We start from the raw sequence: 26984 nt of genomic DNA, 5'->3' as shown, positions 1-26984 counted from the left end.
ATAAACACACATCCGTGTATAACATATGCTGAACTACTGACTTGTGATTTGTTCGGGGGGGACCTGAACAAAAAGTCCTGTATGATCTTTTCTCATTCCTCTCTTGTGCAGAAACAAATACTCCCTGGTTCTTCATGCAAATGCTGCATTGAGTTATGTAAACTGTGAAGAATAAAGGCACTTCCCTCTCACTTCATTCTCCTTGCATGCCAGCACCAGCAGTGGTGTAGAATAAATGCTGCTTCTAGATAAGTGAGCTCTGTTTCCAGCTCGGTAGGAACCCTGCCTGCTTCCCCAGACTGGTCCCCTTAATTCCTACCACAGAAGACCTGACTTCCCTAAGGGCTGCTTTGAACTTTCAGCCAAAAGAATTCAGATGTATGAAATATTTGAACTTCTGGGCTGAGCGGACAGCTTTGAAAGCCTTTTCATCCTGTGGAAACAATGTCAGGTCCCCCAAAAAGCAGTGGAGGACATCTGTTTGGGAGTCAGTTCTGTATAGGACACAGCTGCTTTATAATGTTGTTTTGATCCAACATGAGAAAACGGGAGACCTAAATTCTGAACCTAATGGAGAAAAGTTAACTGAAGTGGAATGTTTGTGTATGGCTTTGTAAGCACCAGTCCTTGTTCCCTTCTTAACTTGGGAACTGGTTAGTTTGAATAGCCATTTATGGTATTGTCTGAAAATATTATGAACTTTGGGGTGATATTTATTTTTTCAGCATCCCATACCAAAAATTATCCCACAGAATCACAGCAAAGCAGTGATTCATCAGGAACATAACTTAGCTTTTCTGAACGATAGCACGTGGGTTTGCTAAGACTTAATAATGAGATCCTTTCAAATGCAGAAGCTGACAACAGCACTGACATAAATTCACAATCACAATAACACAGAGGCTTGTGCTTGGAGTTCTTATTAAATAGAAAACTCATTTTCTATTGTAATGAGGATATTATGCTGTTTTTATGCTACTAGTACCTTTTGTGCTCAAAATGTTACAGAGGCCTCCTTTTTCATTTATACACAGTATGAGTGTTGCTATTTTGTGCCACAACTGTCAAAATCATGACAGTATGCAACAGAAATAAGAATGATACCTCTATTTGTGTTTTTGTTGTTGTCGCCTTCTGTGTTTTGCCTGTCAATGATGGTTCATTTATAAATTGGTGAATAATTGATAAAGAATAACTCAAGTATGATTCTGGTTTTATTCTACCAACAATCTTTTTTTTTTTTTTTTTGAGGTACCTTTATAAAAGACAAAAACACAAAACCTTGTCAGATGTGTCAAATATGAGGTATTTGTAGTGCATCCAGATGCTGTAAAATAGCTGTTTCATTTTTCAGAGCAATGTCTGGATTTTATAAATATAGTCTTGCAAATGTAAGTAGAACTTCAGCTGGCTCTATGCAGTCATCCTGCATCTGCTGACAGGTTCAGTTAGGGCAACAGAGGACCTGCTTCTAAAACCTGCGGACTATTGCAGATGTGGTGAGAAGTGTGAAGCAGTGTGCTGTGGCCATGTTTCTGCCTGTATCCCATTCTGTGTGACGTGCACCTGTACTGTGATGTGCTGGGTGCCAGGTGGCCTTCTCTCTGATGCTGTGACTGAAGTAAGAACCTGAGCAGCAAATGCCGGGGTGTTTAGGGCCTCCTCAAGCTGAGAAAAATCCAGTGGGAAGGATTCTGACCTCTGGACATGTCCCTGAAGAGCACAGGAGCCCAAAGAAAGGCTTGGAAAAGCTATGTGAAAATTCTTCCTCTACTGAGGAGAGAATTTTGGTGGGGATTTTTAGGTTTAATGTTTGGGCTGCGTTATAGGTAGTTTTCTTAGTTTTTTTTGTTTTCGTGTTAATTGGTTGTTGTGGTGCTTGTTGGCTTGTTCTTTTTTTGTTGTTTTTTAATTCAAATTTCAGCATTTTCAGTATTTCTTTGCAATCACTGTGGGTGGAAACTTATGCTTTATTAGTTGGCTTCTTAGTCTCTGATGTCAGTAAATTGCCCCATGATCTGTGGCTTCCAGAAAAAATCACCCTGTATGCAGTCACAGTAAAGCATGAGCTGCCAGCAATGCACAGCAGGCTCATGAGGTCAGGTGGATGCAAGGCGTATTTAATTCAAGGAGTTATCCTTAGGTTAAAAATGTTGCTTATAATAATGTCACCTTCAGCCTTCTTGGAGGCTTGATTAGCCAGAAGTAGGGTGTGGGACAGCTGCTGCTGTGTGTTCTGCTGTTGCGTTACAAGGTGGTAAAATTAGAGGTTTTCAGTTTCTTAGGACCTAGTAATTTTCTGCCCTCATTGTGTTTACTCTGCTATTAACTCAGAGCTTACACCCAAGCCCAATTTTTGTGATTACCAGTATCTTCTCCTGCATTTGTTCGTCCTTCAGTGTGGCGCAGGAGCAGAAGGGAGGCCTTGTAGAGGCAGAAGCCTACACAAAGTCCAAGTGGCTCAGCCTCCAAAACCTCAGCTGGAGACCTGCCACCCTACCGTAACAGTACAGCTCTGTTAGAAGTCTGCTGTGAGCAGTTGGGCTGGCTGAGCATCACAGTGCCAGTGTGGGGAGTGCCAGTCCGAGTTTTCTGTCAGTAAATATCCACAGTACAAGGAAAACAGTGGTGCCCTCAAGCTGAGCTTTATGAAGTGGCTTCCATCAGCTTCATCCTCTTACACGAGGCCTGGATTTGGCTCATCGCTAATGACCTGAGTGGGCTGCATGGAATAAACACACTGTGAATAGTGCTGTAGAAAATACTGTTACATTACATTGGACATTTTCAAAACAGTAACTGGTTCCCACCTTGTGTCTTTATAGAAGAACACTATTGATTGCATTCAAGTGTTTTCAGACTTGATCTGATTTCATAACTCAGATCTTTTTTGTCTAATATAAGCGGCTTCGTGTAATCACTCTTCTAAATCAAAAGCTTATGTTTGACAAGTGGGTCACTGGTTAATGGAAGCCAGTCAATCCAGCTGTTTATCTTTTCACTAAGATCATGCACTTTCTGTATGCTCTTGTCTGTTCAAAATGCAGATGTGTATGTTTCCAATAGCACTCCCTCTATTTTCAAATAGGAACCTGAGATTTATTTTGTTTTATCTGTCCCCTACATTCAAATAAACAAATCACAGAGGTATTTCAGCTGGTATCACATTTGATCCACACATATGTATCACTGATTGTGGTATTATTCATTTGATTTTATAAAAGAAAATGCACAGAAGCTCACAAACATTATTTTAACCTCCCAGGCCCCAGCATTTTATGTGTTTCTGTGAACAGATCCACCTTCCATTACAGCAGCCCAATAGTAACTTTCTTCCAACTTCCTTTGTCTCTTAACAAACAGACTTTTTTTTTTGCTAGTTCTGAATTTCAGAATTCCAGAAAGTGCTGGTAGTATGCTGTATCTAAATAAAGCACTTGCAGCATCAGGCTAGTAACAGGCTCAAAGTATTCATGGAAACTTGGTCTGATATGCCAAGTTCCAAAAATCCACTTAGGAAATGTCTGTCTGTGAGATAAGTTTCCTGGCACAGTTTGCTAATCTTTGTTGTTTGGTTTGTTTGGTTGTTTTGTTTTGTTTTTATTCAGAGCACTAGCGTAAGTGTAACATTATGGTTAAAATTATCTATGAATATTTTTCCTCTTTATTTGACAACTATCTTAGTGATGAAGACTGAGTAAACAGTAAGGTACTAATCATTTACTGTTGGGGAAAAAAAAAATCTATCTTTTGTCAATAGATGAGGAAACTATCACTTGTTCAAGGTTAGTAATACACTTATGTAAGGGAGCAATAATATTGTATTTAAAAGAATGACTTCTTGCTCCCAAAGAAGCAAAGCTGCTCAGTTTCTCTGAGTTGGTGATTTTAAGTAAACCCTTGCAACCTGGTGTTTGGGAGATGCCCTCAAGGGTTCCAGCTGTGATGTGTTAAGAGGAGATGTCTCACCTACAGTGAGGAGCTGTGGAGGTGATGGAGTCATAAAAACAGGTGTTGGGGCTTGAGGTGGGTGCGTGTGAATGTGCATACACCTTAGCTCTTACTTCTGTAGTGCATTCTTCTCGTTCTGTAGATGAAATGAGGCGTTATTAGCTAATGACAGTGTGTTAGCTGGACAAAAGGCACGCTGGGGGCTTTGTGTGGGGGAAGGAAACCGGTGTGACCCAGGTTCTCTGCAGGTGGCTGATGAAGGAAAGTGGAAACTGCCAGAGCACTACAGAGGGTGATGCTTGACAAAGGAAGGGTGGAAAAGAATAGGAGAAGGAACAATGGGAAACCCCAGATGGGGAAGAAATCTCGAGATGAAAGGAGGAGCCACTCATCTCATTATAGCAACGGAGAAAAGGGGTGGGTTTGCTTAGCTGCAGAGCCAGTTAGGAAGAGCAAACTTAGCTAAAAGAACTCGTGCATCAGAAAGCAAACCCTGGAAGAAGAGAGTGTGACCCAGCACCTGCCACGAGGGCAAGGCAGGGGAAATTTGTGCAGACAAGTGACAATGTTTTGAGGAAGCTGGTTGTAACAGCAGGGCCTGATTCTGTACTTGCAAAATGAGGAAAGTTGGCAGAAAATAGATTTTGTAAGATGCTATAAATGTATGAGATAAAAAGCAGTTATTGAGAGAAGGTTGAAATGCAAACAAAAACAAACACAGCTCTTTTTGTGTAATTTCTTGGCGTTTGCTAATTTGATGGGCACTTAATGCATGCTCTGTAAGAGAACTTTTTGTAGCATGCTGTAAGAACATGAGTAAACCTCCTATTTTGCAGAAAGGCACTGGGTTCCTGAGTTCTGCAGTTGCTGAATGGTCACACACTACTGAATGATTTGGCAGTAAGATTTTGCTCTGAAGCAGGCATGAATGCACTCTGTATTTCTTTCCCATTACCTAAAGTATGTAATAATGTTTATGTTGGCATTTTGAAGGGTGTGGGAGGACAGACACCTAATTAACTGTTTCCTGGGGCAAAGTAACCCCTTCAGATGTTGGTCTGTAATGGTTCTGCCCTTTTAGTTGTTTGGTTGAAGCATTTTTTATTTCAAAAACTCTATCGACCTCTGCAGGAATCATTGTTTTCTTGTGCCAGGCCTCTTTCTTCTTTAGCAGTGGTGTCTTGGACAGCTTGGTAGACTTTGGCAAGTATAATTTTCCTTGTGATAGCTATAATCCTATGCAAACTTTGCATGTTCAGTAACTAATGCTGGTACAGGACAAAGGCCTGTGCTGTAAGTAGGTCTTGACTGATAATCATTGCAAAGCTTTTAAACTTCTACTTACGTTATATAGAGGTACTATGCATTTATATGTGGCATTTAGTTACTTGGATAACATGCACAAATCAAATAACTGTCAACTACAAATCTCTTGCTGCACAACATGAGCAGAGAATCACTTATGATTATTAGCTATTCTTGAATTCCTGGTATATAATAACAGTGCCAGGTCAAGTTTTCAGCACTGTAGTGTAACAGGTACTGCTCAAAATCATCACCTACCAATAAGGTATCATTGTAATGCAGGACCTCAGGCATATCAGGTTTTCATGCTAGAAACCTGTACCCTTGACAGATAGCATTGCAAAGCATTTGTCCTCCCTAATCTTCCCTACATTGCTTTTTTGAAACATGTCATTAGACTGAAGTGTCTTTAAAGTACATTGCTATTATATTTTGTGTTGAGTATAAGAATGACTGTTAGAGAGTTAGATTTTCCATTTCTGTATGTTGCTTTTTTATTTCACCATTTTTCCACCCACTTATCTTGAATTCCAGGAAAGCCAAGAAGGTTCCTTGACAGCTGAAAACACTTAAATTAAATAAAAAATGCTAGATTCCTCTTCTACTCTTACATTTCTGAAGCCTTCAATTCTTTTGCCAGTCATAATTTGATGGATTGTTTTTATATAGTATACAAATGTCTGAAGTCCTGATCATCTTATATTTTAACAAGTTACACCATGAACAACTCCAGCCAAGTACTTCCATGTAAACGTGCGTGCACAAGGAGTGAGTCAGGCCCTTCTCTTTATTCTTTTTAATCAGTATTAAAGACAGGGTGAGATGGAAGAGTTGTTATTTCAAGCATTTGTTGATCACAGCTGACGTTTATAGGTTTTCAAATGAAGTGACTCCCCAAAATGTGCCTGAAAGCTTGTGATAACCCAGTACATGCTAAATGTTGACTAAAGAATTCAAATATTGATTTGGTCTGAAGTAAAGGGAAGTAGAAATTTCTCCTTTTTGTAACCATCATTCACTGAACATTTCCTGCTGTCACTGCTTTTTGTTATGTAGGAAGTGTTGTGTAAAAAGTGTTTCACATTCAGTGTGAACTAGTAGTGTTTTTAACCTGGAAACCTTTGATATATATTGAAGGATGCTTTTTTTTTTTTTTTTTTTTTTTTTTTCCCTGGATAGGAGTTGTTTTTCTATAAAGCAGACAGATTTAGCTAAATCCTGAAAGTGCTGAGTTTAGCAAGCTATCTATTAATTCTAATCAAACAATTTGAACAACATTAAAGTATATGATTTGAGTCACAATATCTGCTCTGTTTGACGGTTTTTGAAATCCTATTTCTGTGAACAGCAACAACAAAAGAAAATCCTGGGTTGTTTTTGTTTTTGTTTTAGACGGTTTTTGAATCTTGAAATAATAGTCTGATTTCTATTTGCTTTCTACAGCAACTACAAAAGATAGTTACAAAAGTTACAAAAGCTGCTACCTTTCTAAAGAAAAATGCCCACAGGCGGTGGCTCTTCAAGACTATCCTCTTTAGTGAGGAATTCATACACTAATGGCCAGATTGGATTTGCAGCTTATGGCTAAATTTTCAGGAATGCCTCGCTGACAAAGACCTGAACTTTTCTCTCACTCTTCCTCCCAGGCACAGAACACTTTAAAATGTGAAATATGACCTCTGAAATATAAATATGCCCATATATTTAAAAATAGGCTTGAATTACCTCATAGGGATATGGTCCATGCACATTGTCTAATTGGGACAGCCCTCTCTTTCTTTCTCTTTCTGTCTCTCTCCAGGGAAGGCAAATAATCAAGACTTTGCTTAAAGTGGCAACAGTATGATCCCCAGGGGCGGGAAGCTCATTCTTTATCTACAGGATGTCTGGAGTGATAAGTAGCTGTTTTAATAAAATTCATGCAGTGTTTCTTTGTCCTGACAAATCATTACTGTTTGCTCTTTGGCATGATTAATTTAAATGCAGCATGCCCTGAAACATACGGCATTGAAGGAAGTAATGGCATGGGAGAGTTGGTTTGGTGCCATGTATACAAAGAGAAACGTACAGTTCTGGTTTAGAGTTATCATTTTAAGTGATTTTACATCACAGTGGGAGCTTTCCTTTGGCTTAATCAGTGAGGCCGTTGGATGATATGTCAGTGAAACAGGAAATGTGAGCTCTTCTGCACGGGCCAGGTTAGCCTGAAACATATCGTACAGCACATCGCATCTGATATGCGTTCCATGGGTTAGTTAACATTGCTGTTGCTAATTCCCCTATGGATGTTTCTGTGTAATTGTTATCATTACAGGTTGGAACCATGCATTAATTTAGGCTGGCACAAACTAGTGCTCCCTAACAGATGTGTAGTTGCAGATATCACATCTGCACTTCCATTAGATAACATGCAAATTGGGATTTCCTAAGGCTTCTGTTTTTAGTTTACTAATGAAACTATTATTCAAGGTGTAGACTATTTGATATTAGGCTGATTCTGTCACAGTGCACTCATGATTTTATCCATTTTACTGAAAATACTCATACTGGGAATGAAGTGAGTCTGTGTACCTTGATGAACGGGGGTTTCCTTGAACAAGATGCATCCAAGCCTTCAGGGTAACTTTCCTAGCTCTTTCCAACCTTTTCCTACTTTATTCATTTATTTTCAAATCTGAACATGGTTGACCAGATCCTTTGTGTACCTTCGTGTACAACCTGTTCCTGATGAATGCACACACTTGAATGCTAAAAATAACTTTAATTTTGCTTTAACAGGCTGTAAAAGCTTTATTTTTGCGGATGTCTGTTAATATCTATTCTGATAAATTAGGAGTACGGGAAAATGGTAGTTGAATTACAAAAGTGGACTACATTGGTCAGGATTGCTGCTTTCTGAAAGGCTCTGCTACCTTCCAACTCTTAGCCTGGAGTTTTCTCATTCTTTCCCAGTGAAAAAACTGCACGTGTGACAGGAGTGTTCATGAAACTCCTCTGAGAAGGGAAGCATGTTGGCCAAAATAATCATACTGAATGGTGTTTGCTGTAGTTTGAGGCTGTAGCTGAGGAGTATTCTGAGAGCAGTGCAAGGAGTAATATCACACAGGGACTCCTTTGCTAATTTGAGCAAGTATGGAAGATATTAGAGATGAGGGATGCTCATTGGCATTCTAGATCTCCCTTCCACCACAGAAAGAAGTTAGTCAAGCAGTGGGGAATTTCTGCAGTCATTAATTGTAATTTGCAATTTGGCTGTGTCATATAAAGCTCACTACAACTGGTGTTTTTTTTAATCGTCTGACAAATATGTTTGTTGAGTTCTCTAGTGTGGCTAGAGACATCCACTCTGTTTTCAGAGGCTGTACATTGGGCACTTCTTGTCAGTGTTAAAATATCATAAATAATTTCCGCATCAGCTAGATAGTACGAAATTCTGCCTTGAGACACCTGAGGCTTTTCAGCCCCTGCTGTTTGGGCTTTTAGGGGATTTTTCTTTCAGGCATTATAAATTGTGCTGCATAGCCATTTTACTACAGCAAGTAACAAGGAACTGGAAGTGAAAGTTCTGAAGAGAAAGGAGCAAGCATAATTTTAGAGAATAATGTTGAGGGCTGTTGAATTTCCACTCTGCCTGTTTTACCATGGTGGAAATTGTACTGAAACGTATGCACTGGTATAGAGTGGTGCTTCTTTCTGTCTGTAGCTCAGCTGAAGCTCTCTGGTGAAACTGTGGGATCAGCCAAACTCAGGTAGGAGATGAGGAACAGCAGGTTATTGCAGCGCGGCAGGAAGGCAGAGCATTTCTGTCCTTAGAGAGCTTCAGGATTTGGCTGGAGAAAGCCACGTATGCCCTGAGCTCATGGTGGCAGTGGCAATCCTGTTCTGGGCAGGAGGTGGACTGGGGCCCTCCATATGTCCCTTCCCACCACTGCTGCTGCTGTTCTTGATGCTTGAAGATCTGTTGCATCAAGCTTTGTCATCTCCACTGTGCATTAATTGGTTTCTTGGCTCAGTTTTGCTCACTTTTGCTCAGTTGACTTGTCAGATGTGAGTACTAGATTTCAGTACTTTCTATTTATCACATATATATGTGTTTTAACACTGCTCTGACCTTTAGATCTTTAAGCTCATATGCCCACTGCATCCAAAAGCTGCGCGGCCAGCAAGGATGCAGTCACCTGGTAATACTGGCAGGTACCTGTTTCTCATCCTGTGTTACTGGAGTTATGTCTCAAATCTGTACTCAGATTGATGAAAACAGAAAGACCACGTGGTGGCTTCCTGCTCATAAAGATAAGAGCTGCATTGACGGACCCCACAGTGCTTGAAAACGGTGGTGTAACAGAGGGAATGCCATGCATGCCAGGTCAGTGCTGTGCCCTGTGCTCCTTGGGCTGTGCTAGATTAATCAAATCAGCATGTGTTGTCTGTAGCCCTGCAACAAGCAGCTTCTGCCTGTGCCTGGCTCAGCCTTGGTAAAGGTAAGGCACTTCACTGAGGCAGTTCTTTGTGCTTATATCCTTATGGAAAGGCAAAGAGGTGTCTAAAGGGAGGCTGCCACACTGTCCTTTCTTGTGCTTCTCTGCTGTAGCTCTGCCAGTACGTTTGAAGTGGTTTGGGAGGCTTCAATAAAGAAGCTTCTGTTCTCTGTAACTGGTGAAGAAGTAAAAATATTTTTACAAATTAGGGTAACAGTGTTTTATAGCTGGCTGCCTGGCAGAGCAGGTAGGGTTATGTCTGGCAGCTGAAGGCCCACTATAGATTATTTTTACATTCTGTCACCATGTAGCGTTTCTGGCTTCTCTCTGCTCATCAATGTTACTAAGACACTTATTGGCCCTCTCTGCAAGATATATTTTGGTGCTTGTTTTTAAACAGACTCAAAAGAAACTTTCTCCAGCGGGTTTACTGTTGTCAGATGAATTGAGCATTTTTTTCAATAAAGTATGTCATCTGCAAAGGGCCAGAGGTTGGTTACTGGAAACATCATTTTTTCTCTTTGGAGTATTGGAAAACCTGGCAGAGGCAATAAATAATACCTCCAGCCTCAGTGTTCAGAGGGCTATGGCAAACCCGCTGGCTGATGTGATTTCTGTTAGATTGCTCTGAGCACATGTGTTACTGTGTGATGCTGATTTAAGCTCAGGTCATTTCTCAACTGAGTACTGTGCAGTCAGTGTAGAGGTATTGACTGCACTCATGGTTTCTCTTTGAATCTAAAATCTATATTGTGGGCATAACCATGTAAACTCAGCTTTCAGCAGTGTCATTTAGCCTGAAAGGTTAGGTAAGGTTTCAAGGGAGATTTGGGTTAGATGTTAGGAAAAAATTATTCTCAGAGCGGTGAGGCAGTGGCACAGGCTGCCCGGGGAGGTGGTACAGTCACCATCCCTGGAGGAGTTCACTGTGTGATGTGGTTTAGTGGGCATGGTGGGGATGGCTGGTGGTTGGGCTGGGGGATCTTAGTGGTCTTTTCCACCCTTAATGATTTTGTGATTATTATAAGGATTGGTTGAAATCTTGTGGGGTTTTTATTTTTTTCCTTTTATGAAAAAAAGCAATCCTACCTGATGTATTAATCGAATCAAACTAATTTGAAAGTGTTTTCACATTCAGCAGCCTTGAGGCCATAGAGAGAGAGCTGCTTAGACACTGCACTCATAGCTGCCCTCACAGGTTTCAGGGCAGGGGAGACAAGTTGTGAGCAGCTTGCTGGTCTGTTTGTCAGTAGGATGATTGAGGTGTGAGTTCCGCTGTTACTGTGGCATGTGGGGAGGTACAGCGTGGCAAGGGCCAGGCCTCTGAGGAGGTGGCTGTCCCTCCTTTGGCTTCAGACATCAGAGGGCAGCGCTGGCTTGAGGAAGGAAGTGTGGAGATGGTGAATGCCTGGCACCTGCAGGAGGGGCAGGGCTGGGGTGTGAGGAGTGCTTCTAACCGCGGGCTGGGAGATGAGTGGTGCATATGGTGGTGCTGGTAGGCCTGCTCCTGCATCGCCAGGCTCTGCTTCCTCCTTTCTGACCCAAGCAGGATGGTCAGGGCACCGTCACTTCCCTCAGTGTAAGCCTGAGGAGCCTGGAAGTGCAGCGTGAGGGCCATGTGGTGCGATCAGTGCGGCTGCAAGCAGAGCCTGGGCATCCTCACATGCAGGGGCAGAAATGCCATTGGTGAACTCAGACTTCCTTACGCTATTTCTTTTTTCTTTTGTTTTTGTGGTTGGGAGTGCATGATTTCTGACGTTTTGTACAGTTTAGTATTTACTCATTGTGTATTAGGTGCCAGGTCGGCTCTGTGCCGTCGCCCCACACGCGCTGCCGCCACCCGGGCACGAGGGCCGCGGCGCTGGGTGGTGGAGGAGGAAGGGAGGGGGGGGGATGGCGGGGGTGGCGCGGAGTCGGCCGGTTGCTATGGCGCGGGGCGGTCACGTGGCGAGGCTGACGCGCGGGGCGGGGCGGGGCTGGCGGCGCGAGACGGCGGCGGCGGCAGCGGCAGCACCACCTTCCGCAGAGCAGCGGCAGCAGCAGCAGCGCAGCGCGGGGAGGCGCGGAGCCGCGGGAGCGCCAATGCCCGGACCGACCCAAGCCCTGTCCCCAAATGGCGAGAACAATAACGACATCATCCAGGACAACGGCACCACCATCATCCCCTTCAGGAAGCACACGGTGCGGGGGGAGCGCTCCTACAGGTATCGCTGGCGGGCGGCGGCCGGGCGCTGAGGTGCGGGGGGGGCCGTGCGGAGCGGGGCCGGGCGGCGCTCAGCCCCCTCCCCCAATACGCATAGATTGAGAGAGAGAGATAGAGAGAGAGAGAGAGGCGGCGCGGCATTGTGCGGGAGGCGGGGGGTGTCCTCGGCCGGGGCGGAAGATGCATCGAGAGGAAAAAAGAAAAAATGATAATTTAAAAAAAAAAAAATTAATAATTTAGGAAGAAAAAAAAAAAAACCACGAAGGAGGAGGAAGAAAGAACCCGCCCGTCAGTCGCGCAGGGAACCGCAGCGCCGGGTGCGGCCCCCAGCCCAGCCCCGCTCCTAGGGGTGCGGGCCCGCCGCTTTGTCGCAGCCCCGCGCCCGGTGGCATTGTTCGCTGCGGGTCGCGGCTCCGGGGCCGGGCACGGCCGCTCGGATGCTGCGCGCTGACAGCGAGCGGAGCCTCTGCAGGGAACGCCCCTGGAGCAGGAAATGGGGCTGCCCGCGGGCAGCGGCCCCGGGGCGGGCTGCGCTGGGTCGCAGCGGCGCTTCTCCGAGGAGAACCGCAACGTCTGCGGCTCCGTCGGGCGCTGCCGGCCGCTGACAGCCGGCGGAGGGCTCGGTGCTGGCGCCTTGCCGTGGGGCGGGGAAGGCTGCCGGGAGCCGAGCGCGGCCGGGCTGCACCGCGGAGCTGAGCCGTGCTGCCCCCGAGCCTGGTCCTGCCTCTGTAGCGCAGCCCCGGTGCGTGCGTGCGTGGAGCGCGGCGGAGCCGCGGTGCCGAGGCGGTGCGTGCTCTCGGTGTTGTTGTTTGCTTCTGTGAAGAGCTGTATCTGTTGGCAGGAAAAAATGGAGCCTTTGCTTCCTATCCCTAAATGACTGCTCGGCACTAACTAGTTCTGTGGTTGAAGAAAGCTGTGTTTCCACTGCAGTGCTGAGCAGAAATATGGGGTGGACGCACGACAATTCATTGCAAGCCAACCTTCAGTTATTCTAGCATGCACCCTAGGTGCTGCAGCTTGCAGTCTCACTGCTTGCCTTCAGAAGGCTCTTCTGGAAAACCTCCCTTGAATGGAATTCTCCATTATTCTTTTGCAGCACGTAAATACAGTCTCCAGCAGCTATCAACAAGTCGATTTGCTAGTCCTTCTGTCTGCTTCACCCTGCACTGAGCTATGTCTAGGAAAGGCATTTTGTGAGGCAGCTGTATTGAGCACATGATGACAGAAATAATTGCATCAATTGCCCAATTTTCCAGAAAGCATGAACTTGTGCAGCATCTGTATGAAAGGCAAATTCTTCCCAGCGCAAGGCGCCTTGCATGGCTTTGCATCCTTCTGCCCGTCTATGGGAATATACAAGAATGCAGGGCAGATAATGCTAATATTGCATTCTATCTTGGGGAGGTAAGCAATCCAATTAAAATTATTTTAGAAACAAACCTTTAATGTATAAAAGGAATAACTCAATTAGAGAATTCTACTTTGGCTCCTTGTGGAAACCCACCCTGCCCTGCAGAGTCATGGCACCTAGATCTGTAGGTTCACTCTCACTGGAGAGAGAAGATGCTTAGCTTTCAATCTGTAGCTCAAAGTACTTCATGAAGCTTTCCTTCTGAAATATCCAGCTCCTGCCAGTTGAGCTGCCTGTGAATCCTGATGAAGTTTGAACAAGGTAAACTTGGTACCAATTTGCAAGTCAGGAATCTGACACGAGAGGGATTCCCTGGTGTTACCATCATACTGAGAGTGCAGCAAGGAACTGAACCCACACCACAGTCCCAGCCTTGTGCTGTGTGAAGCCACAAATAGTCCTTACAAGCTGTCCAGAGCACATATTATGTTTTGCAGACTGGGACATACAGGCCAGAGGTGTTAAGTTTCTCCTCCACCCTCGTTTAGTTGGTAAATGGAAACCGGTTGCTTTGGTGTAAAATGCAGTCGCGGGGAGATGTTGTCTTCTGCAGTAAATAAAATCAGAAAGTAATAATAACTAATGATAAGAGTGAATCTGTACTTCTCTGATCACGTGCTCCTTCTGTCACAAAGGAAGGAATTGCATGTGTCAGCTGTACGTGTTCCAGATCAGGAGACTAACTTTACAATGTGGTTGGAAGTGAGGTGTTGTTTTGTTGGCCTGAAATAGATTTGTACTTGTTTTGGAGAACAGCATTAAATTTAAGTATAGTTTCTTTTCTGTGTTCAAAAAAGACTGAAAAAATTCAGTGAGAAACCAAATCAACAGCTGGGTGGAGAGTTGTTCTCAAGTAAGCATGTCTGCAGTGGTTCTTGGCAGAGTTGGAGTATTCTGTATGGCTGATCAGCTCACCGTATTTTTTCGAAGCTCTATTCGTTGCAGGGGAGTTGGAGCAGATGACCCTTAACGGTCTCTTCTAACTCAAAGGATTCTATGTACGTTTCTGAAGGTATCTCCTTAAGATGCTTGGTTCTCCTTAGTCATCTTGGAAACTGCTCTTTGAGTGCCTGTTCCTTCTGTGCAGCTATGGACCTGCATGGAGTGGATGTGCTGCTGCACCCTGCTTTGGGCAGGAGGCACTGCTCACCCCAAAGCTGTGCTCTGCTGGGTGCAGTGAATGAATGATTCCACTGAAGTAAGAAAAAAAGACTATTTGTGTGGACGATGTTAATAGTTCAAGGTCCAGACTTGTTGAGAACTTGTGGAAAGGAGACTGAGTAAAATGCAGCGAGTTGTTGTCCGCTGATACTGTAAATGCTCCTGGAGCAAATGCTGCTAACCACATTAGTAACTTGGCATGTTATTTCCAGAGGTGTTTACTCTTGGCCTAACTGCTGCAATTTCAGGTCATAAGTTCCATCCTAGGTTGCAATGGAAGCATAAGAAAGGCCATTGGAAATGTTTGTAAGAGACCACACCCTACAAATGTGGCCTGTGCTTCTCTAACAACTGCATTTGTGATAAGTCCTTGCCTTGCAAGCACCCAGAGGGCAGCACAGTGTTCACTGCTCCCTGAGAGAATCAGGGACCCTGAAGAAAGCCGTTGTGTTTCAGCTCAGACCCTTCTCTTTTCTTTCACTTTCGTAAAGCTGGCTTCCTTCCTCTACTGCGGCTGCTCATCTGTAATCTTGTTTTGTGATTAGGGAGTGCTCTGCCCAGAGAGAATTGTGCTGGTCAGGCTCTGCTCTCAAAAAGCAAGGGGGGAAACTGCCTCATGCTTACTGGGAATTGCCTGCGAGCCCACGTTGGGGAGGATGGCTCTGCTCAGTGCTGTTTGGGGGGTTTGAAGCAGAGATGTTCCATGCCACACAGCCCAATTTGTGCAAGGGAACGAGGTGCTTTCAGGCAGAACCATCTCTGCAGCATGCACATAGGCACTCTCACCAAGGAGAATCACAGGATGGCGTGGGTTGGAAGGGACCTCGAAGGTCATCTGGTCCTAACCCCTAGCCATGGGCAGGGGCTGCCACCCACCAGATCAGGCTGACCAGGGCCCCATCCAACCTGGTCTTGTGCAGCTCCAGGGGCATCTGTGAACATCCGAACTGCACCCAACCTCTGTGGGTTTCCAGAGCATCCTCTAGGCAGGAGGCTGGGCCCTATTTTAGTACATGGTGGGTGTTGTTGGTTTTTTGTGTTGGCTTTTTTTTTTTTTTTTTTTTTTTTTAACCTTTCTGGGTTGCATAGCAACAGCAGTATTTCCTGCATGCTAACAAAAGCAGGAGCAAATTTAAGATAGAACTGAATTGGATGCCGCCACTTCTCGAAACAGGCGTTTTGCTTCAGTCCTGTCTCCCTGGATAACAATGAAAAACTGGTGATGTGGAAGCAGGGCTTTGGACCAGGAATGCCCCATAGAAGCTTTTCTTTTGGGTTCCTTCTTTGCTGTATGAGCAGCTAATGCAAGGGAGGTACAGCCCCCTCTGTGCAGGCAGGCTGCGCTGCAGGAATGTTCTAGGAGGAGAAGCCTGAGTAACCACTCGAGATAGGAAAAATTGTTTTTGGAGGCAGTAAGGAGAAAGGAGAAAAAAAGAAAAGAAAAAAAAGAAAAAAACACAAGTGTAGTAGGTTTGCATTTCAATCCTTGGCATTCAAATAAGTGACTTCTTAAAAATATCTTCAGAGGTTTTGGTTTTGGGGCCTGAGGGTGGGGAGGTTAGTTAATTTGACAGTCTTTTCTCCTTCCTCATGCCCAAAGATAATTATAGCAGAGGCTTGGTAAGGAAGGAGATTAAGTGTGTGCCAGCTTTTCATTTTGGGGATGCAACTTTCAGCCTTTGTTTGATAATTGAAAACGAGCAGTCGCACCACATCTGTTCTCAATCACACGAACCACTGAACGGGATGGCATGAAGGCTGCAGCGTGCAGTAACAGCGGTGACAGCAGTGAATATTGGGCTGCGTGCGGGTGCCTGGTGTGTCCCACTGGATCTTTGTTCCCAGCTCGGGCTGCTGATCGCCTGCTGCCCCTATCAATGCCAGGGAGTATGGATGGAACACATCCGTGTCTCTGCGGGGACGGTGCTAACGTAGCACTGAAAAGCTGTGTGAGTCTTGCCGTGCTCGGATCCATGCTGCCTGACTCACCAATAAGGCATCTTCATCATATTGTTTCATTATAATTAGATGGGAGGAGAAGGAGAGTATCAGCTATAAAAGTTTACTGAACATGCATTTAACTCTTCAGGTTTTTTAAAAACAACAGCCTTTTTGTTTATTTTTTAGCATAATTCTGCTGTCCTCGTGCTAACTCATCTAACTCAAAGTGAAGAACTGCTTATGATTTTTTTTTTTTTACTACAATTTGTCTAAATTCCCAATGGCATACTAAGTCACTAAATATTTGATAGAGAAGGCTCTGTATACCAAAAGCACACCCGTTACGTGGCTTGGCTAATCTATGTGGAAATGTTTTCTTGCTTTGCATCGAACTCTGTACTTCTTGAGTTGTGCTTTCGTATTAAATCTGCTGTTTTGTTGTGCTATCTAAACAGGAAATGTAAATGTTAATCGGTGCGTAGAGACTTAAGGATGCAGCTTCCGGAGGAAATCCTACGACTGTGCAAAATTGTTGTGCCTGGAGAGGAATATGCCATGCAGATCATGGTCTTGATGTTCTGGTCTTGCACGTGGCTGGCTTGCGTGCCTGACTCATGGTGTCTGGGGGAGGGAGCAGTCTGAGATGTGGATGAGGTGATGGAAGATGGAGAGGCAAGACAGCAGCACTGGGGTGAGCTCTTGTGAATTTAAGTGTAGTCTGGAGCAATATTGAAGCAAGCTATGCAAACTGAATAATTCCTGGTCTGAGTTACGTTTGGGATTTCTTCTGTGTGCAAAATGGATCTTCATTCTCCAGCATGTGAGACAGTAAGGGAATAGTGTACTTTGCTGCCATGATGTTGTGTCCGGTGGTAGTGCATGTTCCTGTTTCTTCATGTGGCTATGTGTATTGTTTCAGTGGTTTAATTTTCATTATTAAGTTTCTTGGAACCCTGAAGGTAGTTAGAGAGATCAGGGGACTTCAGTTTTATCTTTAGGGGTAAGTGGAATGAATATTCCCTCTACAGCAGGGCTCCTCAGAGCTGTACAAATTTCCTACTCAACCAGCTGCAATTATTCAAGGATGCACTTGAATGTAAATTCTTGCTTGTCACTCTGGAATGCAGTGTTGATTCTCAGGAGGGCTTGCTGGCAATATGTATTAAACAATTTTAGGCAATTTTTACATGGTTGTTAGGCTTCACTTCTAATGGTTAATCTCTGCAGAGTTAGTCCAGTAATACCATGAATGGGAAGTACTGAAATACTTGGAGCAGGACGTGCATTGCTTTACTTACAGATTCAGTGTTACACAAATCATGACTTATGAAAATAACGACAGAATCTGAGAGTGATTGTATGGAAGTAGAGTATGTAACCCATGATGTGGAAGTCTCTTGGGAGCTTTCATATACAGAAAGGCTGTTGTGTGCAGGAGTGTTGAGAGCATGGAGGCAGTGAAATGATAATTGACTGAATAAATAGAGAAATTTTCCATAATGGACAGCATTCACTTGTAAAAAGCTGCCCTGTTGAAAACCGTGTTGTGCAGAATAGTTTGAATTATATTTGACTGAATTATTATTTGGGGTTCACGTCAGTCCTTGCCTGTATTAATGTTTCAAAGGTTACAAGGTACAGATTTAGAATCGGCTCCTGCACTGGGCTAGATGGTGCCATCAGCAGCCTTCTCTTGTTGGCTCTGTTGCCACTGGGAGGTTGGACTAAGTGATCTTTGGAGTTCCTTGCCTACCTCAATCACAGTATGATCATATTAGGTAACCTGAAGAGGCATAAACAGCTCTTGAGTTCAAAATGCACCACACAAAATTAAGTCATGGTATCAAGCTACTTCAAAGTGAAAGACTAATTTGGGTCTGAAGGGACCCTTGAAGATCATCTAGTCCAACTCTCCTGCAATGAACAGGGACATCTACAGCTAGATCAGATTGCTCAGAGCCTGGTCTGGGTTGATCTTGAATATTTCCAAGTCTGGGACATCCACCACCCCTCCAGGCAACCTGTTCCAGTGCTTCTTTAAAAGTAATATGTAGCAACACACTTAGTACTGCCACCAAAATGAAATTGTTCTGTGGTCAAAGGTTTCAAATGGGAAAGAAAAATGTGTGTATGCAATGTCAGTTCAATAGTTTTTGATCTTAATTCTTGCAGAAGTTGTATTGCTGCTTCTGCAGTGCACTAATTACTTCTTGTTGCATCGCACAAATCACTGAGAGAAACTTCTGCAGTTTGCTACCCAGGAATGGCCAAAAGTTCATTGACGCACAGTGGAGCGCAAGAATAGTTCTGTTGCGTCATAAGATTAATTATCTACATTTCAATTAAGGATTATGTTTTGAAGATAAGAGCCAATATATTACTCCCTCAGTTTTTAATGACTTGTATATATTTTAATGTAGAAAATATTAACATTATGGATAAGTTTAATCTGCAGGAAATGTTGGGCTGTTAAGCTGTATCAGATATATGCGTAGTCTGACGTTTGTTTACAGGGAGGGGTGCAGAACTGTCTCATCTCATGACCTACACCAACACTGAGAGGACAGAAGAAGCCAAATATTCTCATTGCAGCATGGGTTATTAACTTCTTAATTGCAGTTGTGTGTAGTTAAAGGTAATTCAAGCAATAAACTTTTTTTTTGTCTTGTTTATTGTGGGAGTTGAATTTGCTAATGTGACCATTTGCCAGCTGGAAGCGATGTACTTTAGGAGTTGACCTCAAGATATTCCATGAAAGGAGGCCAAATCCTATTAAACAGGGCATCTATGCTTCTCTTAGCTTAAGGTGCAAGGCTTTGCTGGGGCTCACAGATAAAGACTGTTGTAACCGTCAGTAATTCTGTTCTTAGAACTCCAGTTGCATCAAAGCAGTAAGCAGCATCTAAATAAAATGGTTGGGAAAAAAGCACAACTTCGGGAATGTGCCACTTTAGTTTGGCAGGAGATATTTAAAATTGAAAACTGAAAGAAAACAGTGATTTTGCAGACCTTCAAAGAACAGTATGGTTAAAAGAAGAGATTGGGGGAAGCTTTACTTTATCCTGGTAATTTCGACACTTGCATTGGTAGTGCAGCAAAGGTAATGTAAGTTTGTGGTCACTGGCATGCAGAAATAATAATACATTACATAAATCACAGATGGCTGAGCTAGCATGTTCATAAAGGGCAATTTACTTCATAAAGGATTAGCGTATTCTAGTTTTAGTTGCTCTAAAATTAATTTAGCAGTTAAGCAGTAGCACTTAAAAGTTCAGTCCTATCCTAGGCAGACCTTAGTAGGGTTAATCCTTAAGTACAAGTCATTTGCTGTAATATTTTTGAGCACCAGAATAATTTCATAGCGTCTCCTTGGCTGTTAAGGGATTAACTCATGAAAATGAGGGAAGAGGTTGACTTTCTTTGGTGTCCAGTACCAAAAGCAAGTGTCATGGCTGAAATGGTAGTAGTGAAAACCTTTATGACATTAACAGTGATCAGTGAGGAGTTTGTATGAGCTAGAGACAGAGGTCTTTATATGGGCCTATTTCAACAAACACAGAGATGTCAAAATTCAGATTTTTTTAGCTGTTATTATTTTCAGTCTCACTTTTATCTGTGGTAGAGAGAGAGATGAGGAAGAGGCTGAGCACAGAACCCAGAGAAAGGCAGGCTGGTGAGCAGGTTTGGTGGTCTGCAGCACAGTGTTGGCCAGGAACCTTAGTGTGGGTTGGGCCATGGCCGTGCACTGCTTGGTCCCAGCCACCTGCCTGTGTGTGCCCTGCAGAGCTCAGTGCTTGTCCCGTGGCCCTGAGCAGTGGTGGTAGCGGGAGCCTTGGGCAACCATGCTGGAGCACTGTCTTATGTTACAGAAATACAGAGCCATGTTTTAGAGGATGATACATGGGTGCAAGCAGCCTGCGTGGTTATGTGTTGCTTCATCTGTTGTCACATGCTTGTTTACAACTGCAGGGTGAAGGTGGCTTAAAATAAATGTCTCTTCACCGGCTCGGTGTCGTCACCTTTATTCCTTTTCTAGTGCTGGCCGCCTGCCTGGCTCTGTCCCGTGGGCCCTGCACTGGCACCCATCCTTGTCATCCAGGGATGAGTGTGTGGATGGCACCTGTGATTCTGCTCCTCCTTCCCCAGGTGCAGTGCCGTATACCTCCACACTGCCTGCTTGGGAGGTATTGTTCCCTGTGATAATGTGCATGTATCAAGGTTAGAAGAGACAGTGCACAAAAACAGTGTGCATCTGCTTTTGTTACTCTTACAAGAGAGAAAAGCTGATGCGTGGCAAGGTCCCCATGCTCCGCAGTGTGTTACAGAGAGACACGCTGCAGTCTCTCTCCTCAGCTGCTGCAGCGCCCTTCCAGTGAGGCATCCCCCTGTAAGCAGTGCTGTGTGTGCTGTTGGCAAGCTGTGGCTGCCTGTGATCAGTGAGCTGCTGCCTTCCCTGCTTAACCTCCTGTCCCATCTCTCTCAGACCTATGCTGTGTCACAGCCACGAGCTGGGGCTGCCAACCCCCTGCGTGGTGTTATGAAATCTCTTCTGCCATCATGCGAGCGTCGGCATCTTGCTCCAATGTGTGGACATTGCGGGGATGGAGGGGGCGGCCAGACCGCAGATAGGTCAGCGCTAAATTAATTTGGTGACTTCATCTTACTGACTAGCTGGATGCCAGCCCTGCTGGAGCTCATAGGCTGCATGCTGCTTTTTGGACGTAAAAGGTGGAATGGCCAAAGCAACAGCAGTACGGAAACTGTGCTGCTGTACTGCAGATCCCACCTTGGGTGCCAGCAGTCTGGGTGCACATGTGCCCTTGCCAGAGCACTTATTTTCCCTTAGCTAAGGTTTGTGATGATTTCTTCCCCTTTCCAGGGGCAGGAGTTCCTTGTGGTGACTGCTGGGTTGTCCTGTCACTGTGTCCAGCAGCTTGAGTGCTGTGCAGGTGGGCAGTGGGTTAAGGGGCCAGTCCTCCTCCACACTGTGTGTCACAGCAAGTCTGCATTTGCTCGAACACTTGGGATGTGCCGTGTGAATCTGTAACTGTTCATCCAGCATCCAGTGGGAGCAATAAGACAGAAGGTTCATCTGTTCATTTCGAGGCACCTGCAAATCCTTTCTCCACCATAGTGCTCGGCAATGCTGTTACCTATATGTCATCTTGGAAATCCTTTACTATATTCCTAGTAATCTGCTGTTTTCCCTAAGAGATTAAAATGAATAGAAGAAGAATTTAAGCTCCCATGTTTGTTGTGGCAAATTGAGACTTTGTTTCAAGGAGGATTAAATGTTTGTTTATTCATCAGATTTTTCCAAGGTTTTCTAGTTACAAAATGATCGTCCATCTTCTTTCCTATCCCAATTCCTGATTGGCTTGGGTTTGTTATGTAACAGAAGTCTGAGAATTATTTTTCTCTGAATCAACTTCTTTTCTCCACCATTCCAGTGTTTATTGCAAAAGACAAAGTAGCTGCCATGCTATTGTGAAAACTGTGCAGGTTGAATATCTTCCTTCAGGGCATCAGTGGAGCAATTCCAGCCTCAAATCTCAGAGTTGAAAGCCTTGCGGGGGAGGACAGTAACTGGAAGAAAAGGTAGTTAATATTTTAGCATTGCTGCCTTGCCATGCTTACGTTCCTCATTCAGCCCACTTCAAAGCTTTTGGTGGTTCTTCATTAGTAAAAAAAACCTTCTTAATTTGTAGTAGCATTGTTTCACACTGAGGTTCGTGCAGCCTCTCCCCAGGATAACAAGCAGCTGTCTGCACAGAGTTGAGTGGGTGGGGCATTCTTCATTGGGCTTTTGTTGTATTGAGAGAAGGCAACCTCTGCTGATGTTTTCCTGCCTTTTGTCAAGAGCATTTTTTTTAGTTAGGATTCATTTATGAATAGAAATTGAAAGGGATTCTGTCAGGATATGCATGCGCTTTCAGCCAAAATTAAAATAGTTTGTAATTAAGTGCTAATATTGTTAGTATCAAAGTGGAGACATGACATTATGCATTTCATCGCCATACAGCTTCAGTGGCAGCGGGAGGAATGAAGGAATGAGAAGGTAATCTGAAAAAACTGTTGCTTTTGCACTGCAAATACAACTGCCAGATATAAATAAATAGATAAATCAGTTGTGCCTGCAGATGTGGCTTCTCCTCTTCAGGTCCCCTAAAATATTCTAAGCACTAAGGTATTTTCTTGGAGCTTGGAACTGTTCTATTTTGTTTCTGTGGACTGCCCTGATTTCATAAGCAGTTAGTGGATAAACTTAAAACTGTTTTGCTGAAAGTAAGCAGTCGACAATGTAATACATTGCGAGCTCCTGGACTGTCTCAGAGGTTTGGGCTCAAATTGTGCATGTTGTTTGAATACTGTTGGTTGTGTTTTTCAGATTTGAGAAAACTGAATGCCTGCAAAAGTACTAGAGTTCTTGTGTTTTTCTGCCTCCCAGATAAAATGTTTTTGTTTTTTTTTTTTAATTACATTTTCTTTGGTCTTATGTACCACAAAACAGAGTTACCGCTGGTCTTTAGAAGAGTGTTTTAGATTTGGGACTAAACCGGGCCTTGAGACCCATCATAAAAATCTATGTAGGTCAGAAGATCCAAGCACTGGCAGGCAGTCTCTAATTGAAAAGAACAAAACTTTAAAGATAAAATGTGCTAATCCAGTGAAAGCAATCTGTACTCTAACCATACTTGCATTTAAACAGGGAACTTCGGTGAGAACAATACAAAATCTGCTTTTTTTTCTGGTAGTGTAGCAAGATTCAAACCATTGAAACATACATGGTTTGCTTCATTCTTTCTAGACTCTGTATCATGCTTTGCAAATCATTTTAGGTCTCCTAGTCAGATCCACGTTGTGAAGCTAAAATGACATTCAGAAGTGAATGAGATACATGGATAGTAAAAGGCTTCTAACATAGGTCTATTTAGTAATGTGGGAATAAGGGCACAAGAAAGTTTTGCTTTCTGAAAGGTGTAGATTTTCCCCCTATATTACAACCAGAGGATTGTTTTCTCAGTGTTCTGTGGCAACAGTTCATTGTGATCAATCTTTAACTGCATTTCTGACTAGACAGTTCTTAAAATGCTTGCTACAAGTAGCACTTTAGTCAGAGCTCTGTGATTTGAGGTAGCTGTTCACAGCTATTGGCTTTGCTACAGGAGCACAGCATCAGTCAAAAGGGAGAGTAAGGGCAGTGTTTGTAAAATCATGCTGTGCCTTTTGCTATTTTTCCATCCTCCGGACCCTTACAGTAGAGACAGCCGTGTGTGAAACTGCCCTCTGATGATTATGGTTATGACTGTCTGCAATGAATACTAAAGAGGTGAGCAAATCAGCTGCCATTGCAGGTTTATATTGAAGGACATATTTTCTTTCTGCAAGGATGCGGATGCTGGGGCTCCCAGGTTTCTTCTTCCAGGAATCCTTATTTTGCAGTCACTTTCACCTGCAATGCTTTTCCAGCAGAAGCTTGGGCTGCCTCAATGAACTGCATCCTCACTTTCTGTAGCCTCTTCCGCTTCAGCTGTTTTTGTTGCAAGAGCTTTTGTTCTGCTCAGAGTATCTATCCATCCTGGTGCTCTCCGGTGCCAGCTTCCAGAAGGCTCTTCTTTGTGCTGTTGCACAGGCTTGCTATTGTCTTGAAAAGTCCCTCATCATACCTTGCTGAACTGTGCAGAACAGGAAAGCCTGTGGGCTGGAGGGTGATTGCACATATCTATATGACACTGCTGTGGTCCTTCTAATTGTGTCATTGTTACAGGTTTGGCATGAGACAGTTTCTGCTGTCAGGAGCTGCTAGCATGGCAAGTAAAGTGGATGTGCAAAGCTGTCCTTAAGAGCTGCAGTTACCTGTAGCTGAGTGTTACGTGCTGCCTGTGATGCCTTAAAAAGTAATGCTGCTTTTGGTGCAGTGTTTAATATTGGGCAAGCTGAGCCGGTATGCTTCTGATTTGGAGAACTGCCTGAGAGTATACGTGATTTTCAGCTCTCGACATATCCTGTGAGCTAAACACTATAGCACCTAGACATGCATGTGTAAAAGCATTTTTATGATGTGGACTGGAGAATGTGAAGATACTCACAGCTTATCTGTATTTATTGTGGCTTTGAATTTTGGTTTCTAATAAGTAAAATATGGTGGAGTCCTTTGTGGCTGGGCAGTACTGTGATAGCTGGAAGCTTTGAACCTTTACTGCATGCTGAAAGCTGGAGGTGCAGTCAGCTGGCCTGGACCTGGTATTAGCTGCTGTAGGAACGCTGGGCATCTGCACGGGTGGTGGGAACTGACAGATCCCAGGAAGGTAGGTGCTGATTTTCAGGCCTCTGTAAGCCTCATCACAGGCTTATGCTTGAGAGCCTTCAGTCTAAACAAGGGAAAACCTAACAGTTGAAAACATAAATAATGTATTCGGAAGAGGCAGCGCTTCAGGCCATACAAAGAAGCTGTTCGCTTCTCAGCCATTCGCAGGGCCCATGGGGCTCCACCTGCTCAGCTATCCACGTGTGTCACGTTGCAGATGTTTGTTAGCATGTGGAATCCAGAGCAGGCTTCTCAGAGCAGCTCCGCACGCAGGGCGCTGAGTCACCCACAAGATCCTGCCTCCAGCCGCATGTTTCAAGCACGGGGATTTTCATCTATTGCTTTGTATGGTGACTCTTCTGCCTGGGTTTTCTTTTTCTTTTTTCCTTTCGTAAGGTCTGTCTGCGTGACAGAGTATGTGTGTATCTGAGTACCAAAGCAGAATATATGTTCTGTAAAGGAAACTTTTCCTAGCTGTGTTTATCCAAACTGTGTCGTGTCCATGGGAGGGTGGGGGACAAGCCAGCTAGGGACCTGTGACCTCTTCCTAAAGAACGGGCCGTGGAAGACTCAGACATGCTAGCAGGCTGACTTGAGTAAATGTCAGTAAATGAGTAGAAGTTGCCAACTTTTTAAACAGAAATTCTTATTCACTTTCCTTAAGATCACTTAAATTTTATTGATGCTCCCTCATTTATACCTGTGTACACAAATGTAAAGCTGTTGTCTCTTAATGTAGCCAAAGCTTTTGTTTGATGTGTAGATCATCGTAATTCCTTTCATTTGCAAACATACTATGAGTAATATTACACATATCTTTCAGGATATTGCTTTAAAACTCATGGCTGTTCATTTACTCGTTGTCCATCCTGTGCAGCAAGCAGCTTGTTTGCTCTGCTGTCAATTGCAGCAAAATACGTATTTCTTTTTGATGTTGCTTTTGGAACAGTATGATGAGGGAATTCCTGCTTCCTTCCTGCATGTGGATTTCTGGATCTCTTTAACAGAGCAGCCTCACTGGTTTCACTGCCAGTAGCTAGTGGTTGTTCTGACTTCTGCCCAGCCTAAAGAGGCCATTAAAAGTTGGATGATTAAAAGTTGACGGCAATTAAAATTAGTATAGATTTATTTCAAATGTTACTGTCCAATTATCTTTGACTTCTTTAGAGTGAGTGCACTGTTCTTTATTGAACTGCTGGTTTCATACCAAACTCACTATTTGGAATTTTAAGTGAACATTGAGTTCACTATTAAATTATTACTTGAACTGATTTTATAAACAATATTTAACACATCACTTTAATAGTGACAGAGTTAGTATCTTTCTGTTCCTTTCTCATCTATATGAAACAAAGTGAAAAACGTGCTTAAAATGATGTTTTAAATTTGAGAGGACATTGGTAACAAAAGTACCATTTGCATATCCAGTCCCTCTTTGATCCCAGAGTTGGAGCTGAGCTTCCATGATGAACCACCATGGTCTGAAAAATAAAAGGGCACGCCTTATTTCTAAAACATTATTCCTAGCTCTTAACTCAGTCCAAGCACTTACTGCATGCCAAGAGAACAACCTTTGCTAGCTGTTACTGCACATTCAGTTTTGCTGTCCAGGAGCCCACAGGAAGGTTGTGGGAAGTCTGATTTCTTCCAAGCTTTGGATGTGTACAGAAGTGGGCAGAGGGGCAGCCTGGTTCTGAGGGAACTGCTGGCACTGCAGGCATAGCCCTGACTATCAGAGCATGAATTTTTGGGGCCTGCTTTCTCTTACTGGCTTTCATGCCCCCCTTTTTTTTTTCTTTCTAAAATCTTCTCTTCTTTAAGACAAGTAGTAAGGGACTGGCTTCTCGATGTCAGTAGGTATGGACAATTTAAATGACTTCATAAAATTTTGTTCATAGGAAGTTGCATACATTAGGAACTTTGTCATCTTGTACTTTAATGCTGTATGTAGTTATAGACTTCAATATTACTGAGGGTAGATTTACTCTGGTGGGGCCTGCTTGTTTGTTTGATAAATTTTTTTATCTAGGTTGCTCCAACATACCTAGAAATGGGTGGAGTTTACTGGCAGTCTTGGTTTTCTCTGCAGAATTGTATATCCGGCTTCCAATAGGTATATCTTTGCAAAATCTCAGTGGAAATAGTCCACGTACTCTTCAAATTCCAGAGAGGAAGTCCTGCTGTCTTTCACTGAGGAAGAAGGTTGAGGTCTACAGTGGAGGTAGT

General features: G+C 43.7%; 1 protein-coding gene across 4 annotated transcripts in view; it reads left to right on the top strand.

Moving 5' to 3' along the window:
• MAPRE2 (microtubule associated protein RP/EB family member 2) overlaps positions 1-26984 on the top strand; it is a gene marked incomplete at both ends in the record, with an annotated part of 86865 nt that overhangs the window by 25071 nt on the left and 34810 nt on the right. The window contains one exon of one of the 4 annotated variants that reach the window (XM_079533368.1): positions 11817-11938. The exons of 2 other annotated variants lie outside the window; for them this stretch is intronic. In XM_079533368.1, the coding sequence (XP_079389494.1) occupies positions 11817-11938 (122 nt within the window). Of the gene's footprint in view, positions 1-11816; positions 11939-26984 lie in introns of those variants that run through there. One more of the 4 variants, XM_079533369.1, reaches the window with a different exon arrangement.

Source organism: Tetrao urogallus (genome assembly GCF_951394365.1).
Source record: "Tetrao urogallus genome assembly, chromosome: 3".
Classification (NCBI taxonomy): Eukaryota; Metazoa; Chordata; class Aves; order Galliformes; family Phasianidae; genus Tetrao; species Tetrao urogallus.
The sequence above is the reverse complement of the archived record's forward strand: the minus strand, read 5'-3'. Positions and strand labels throughout refer to the sequence as shown.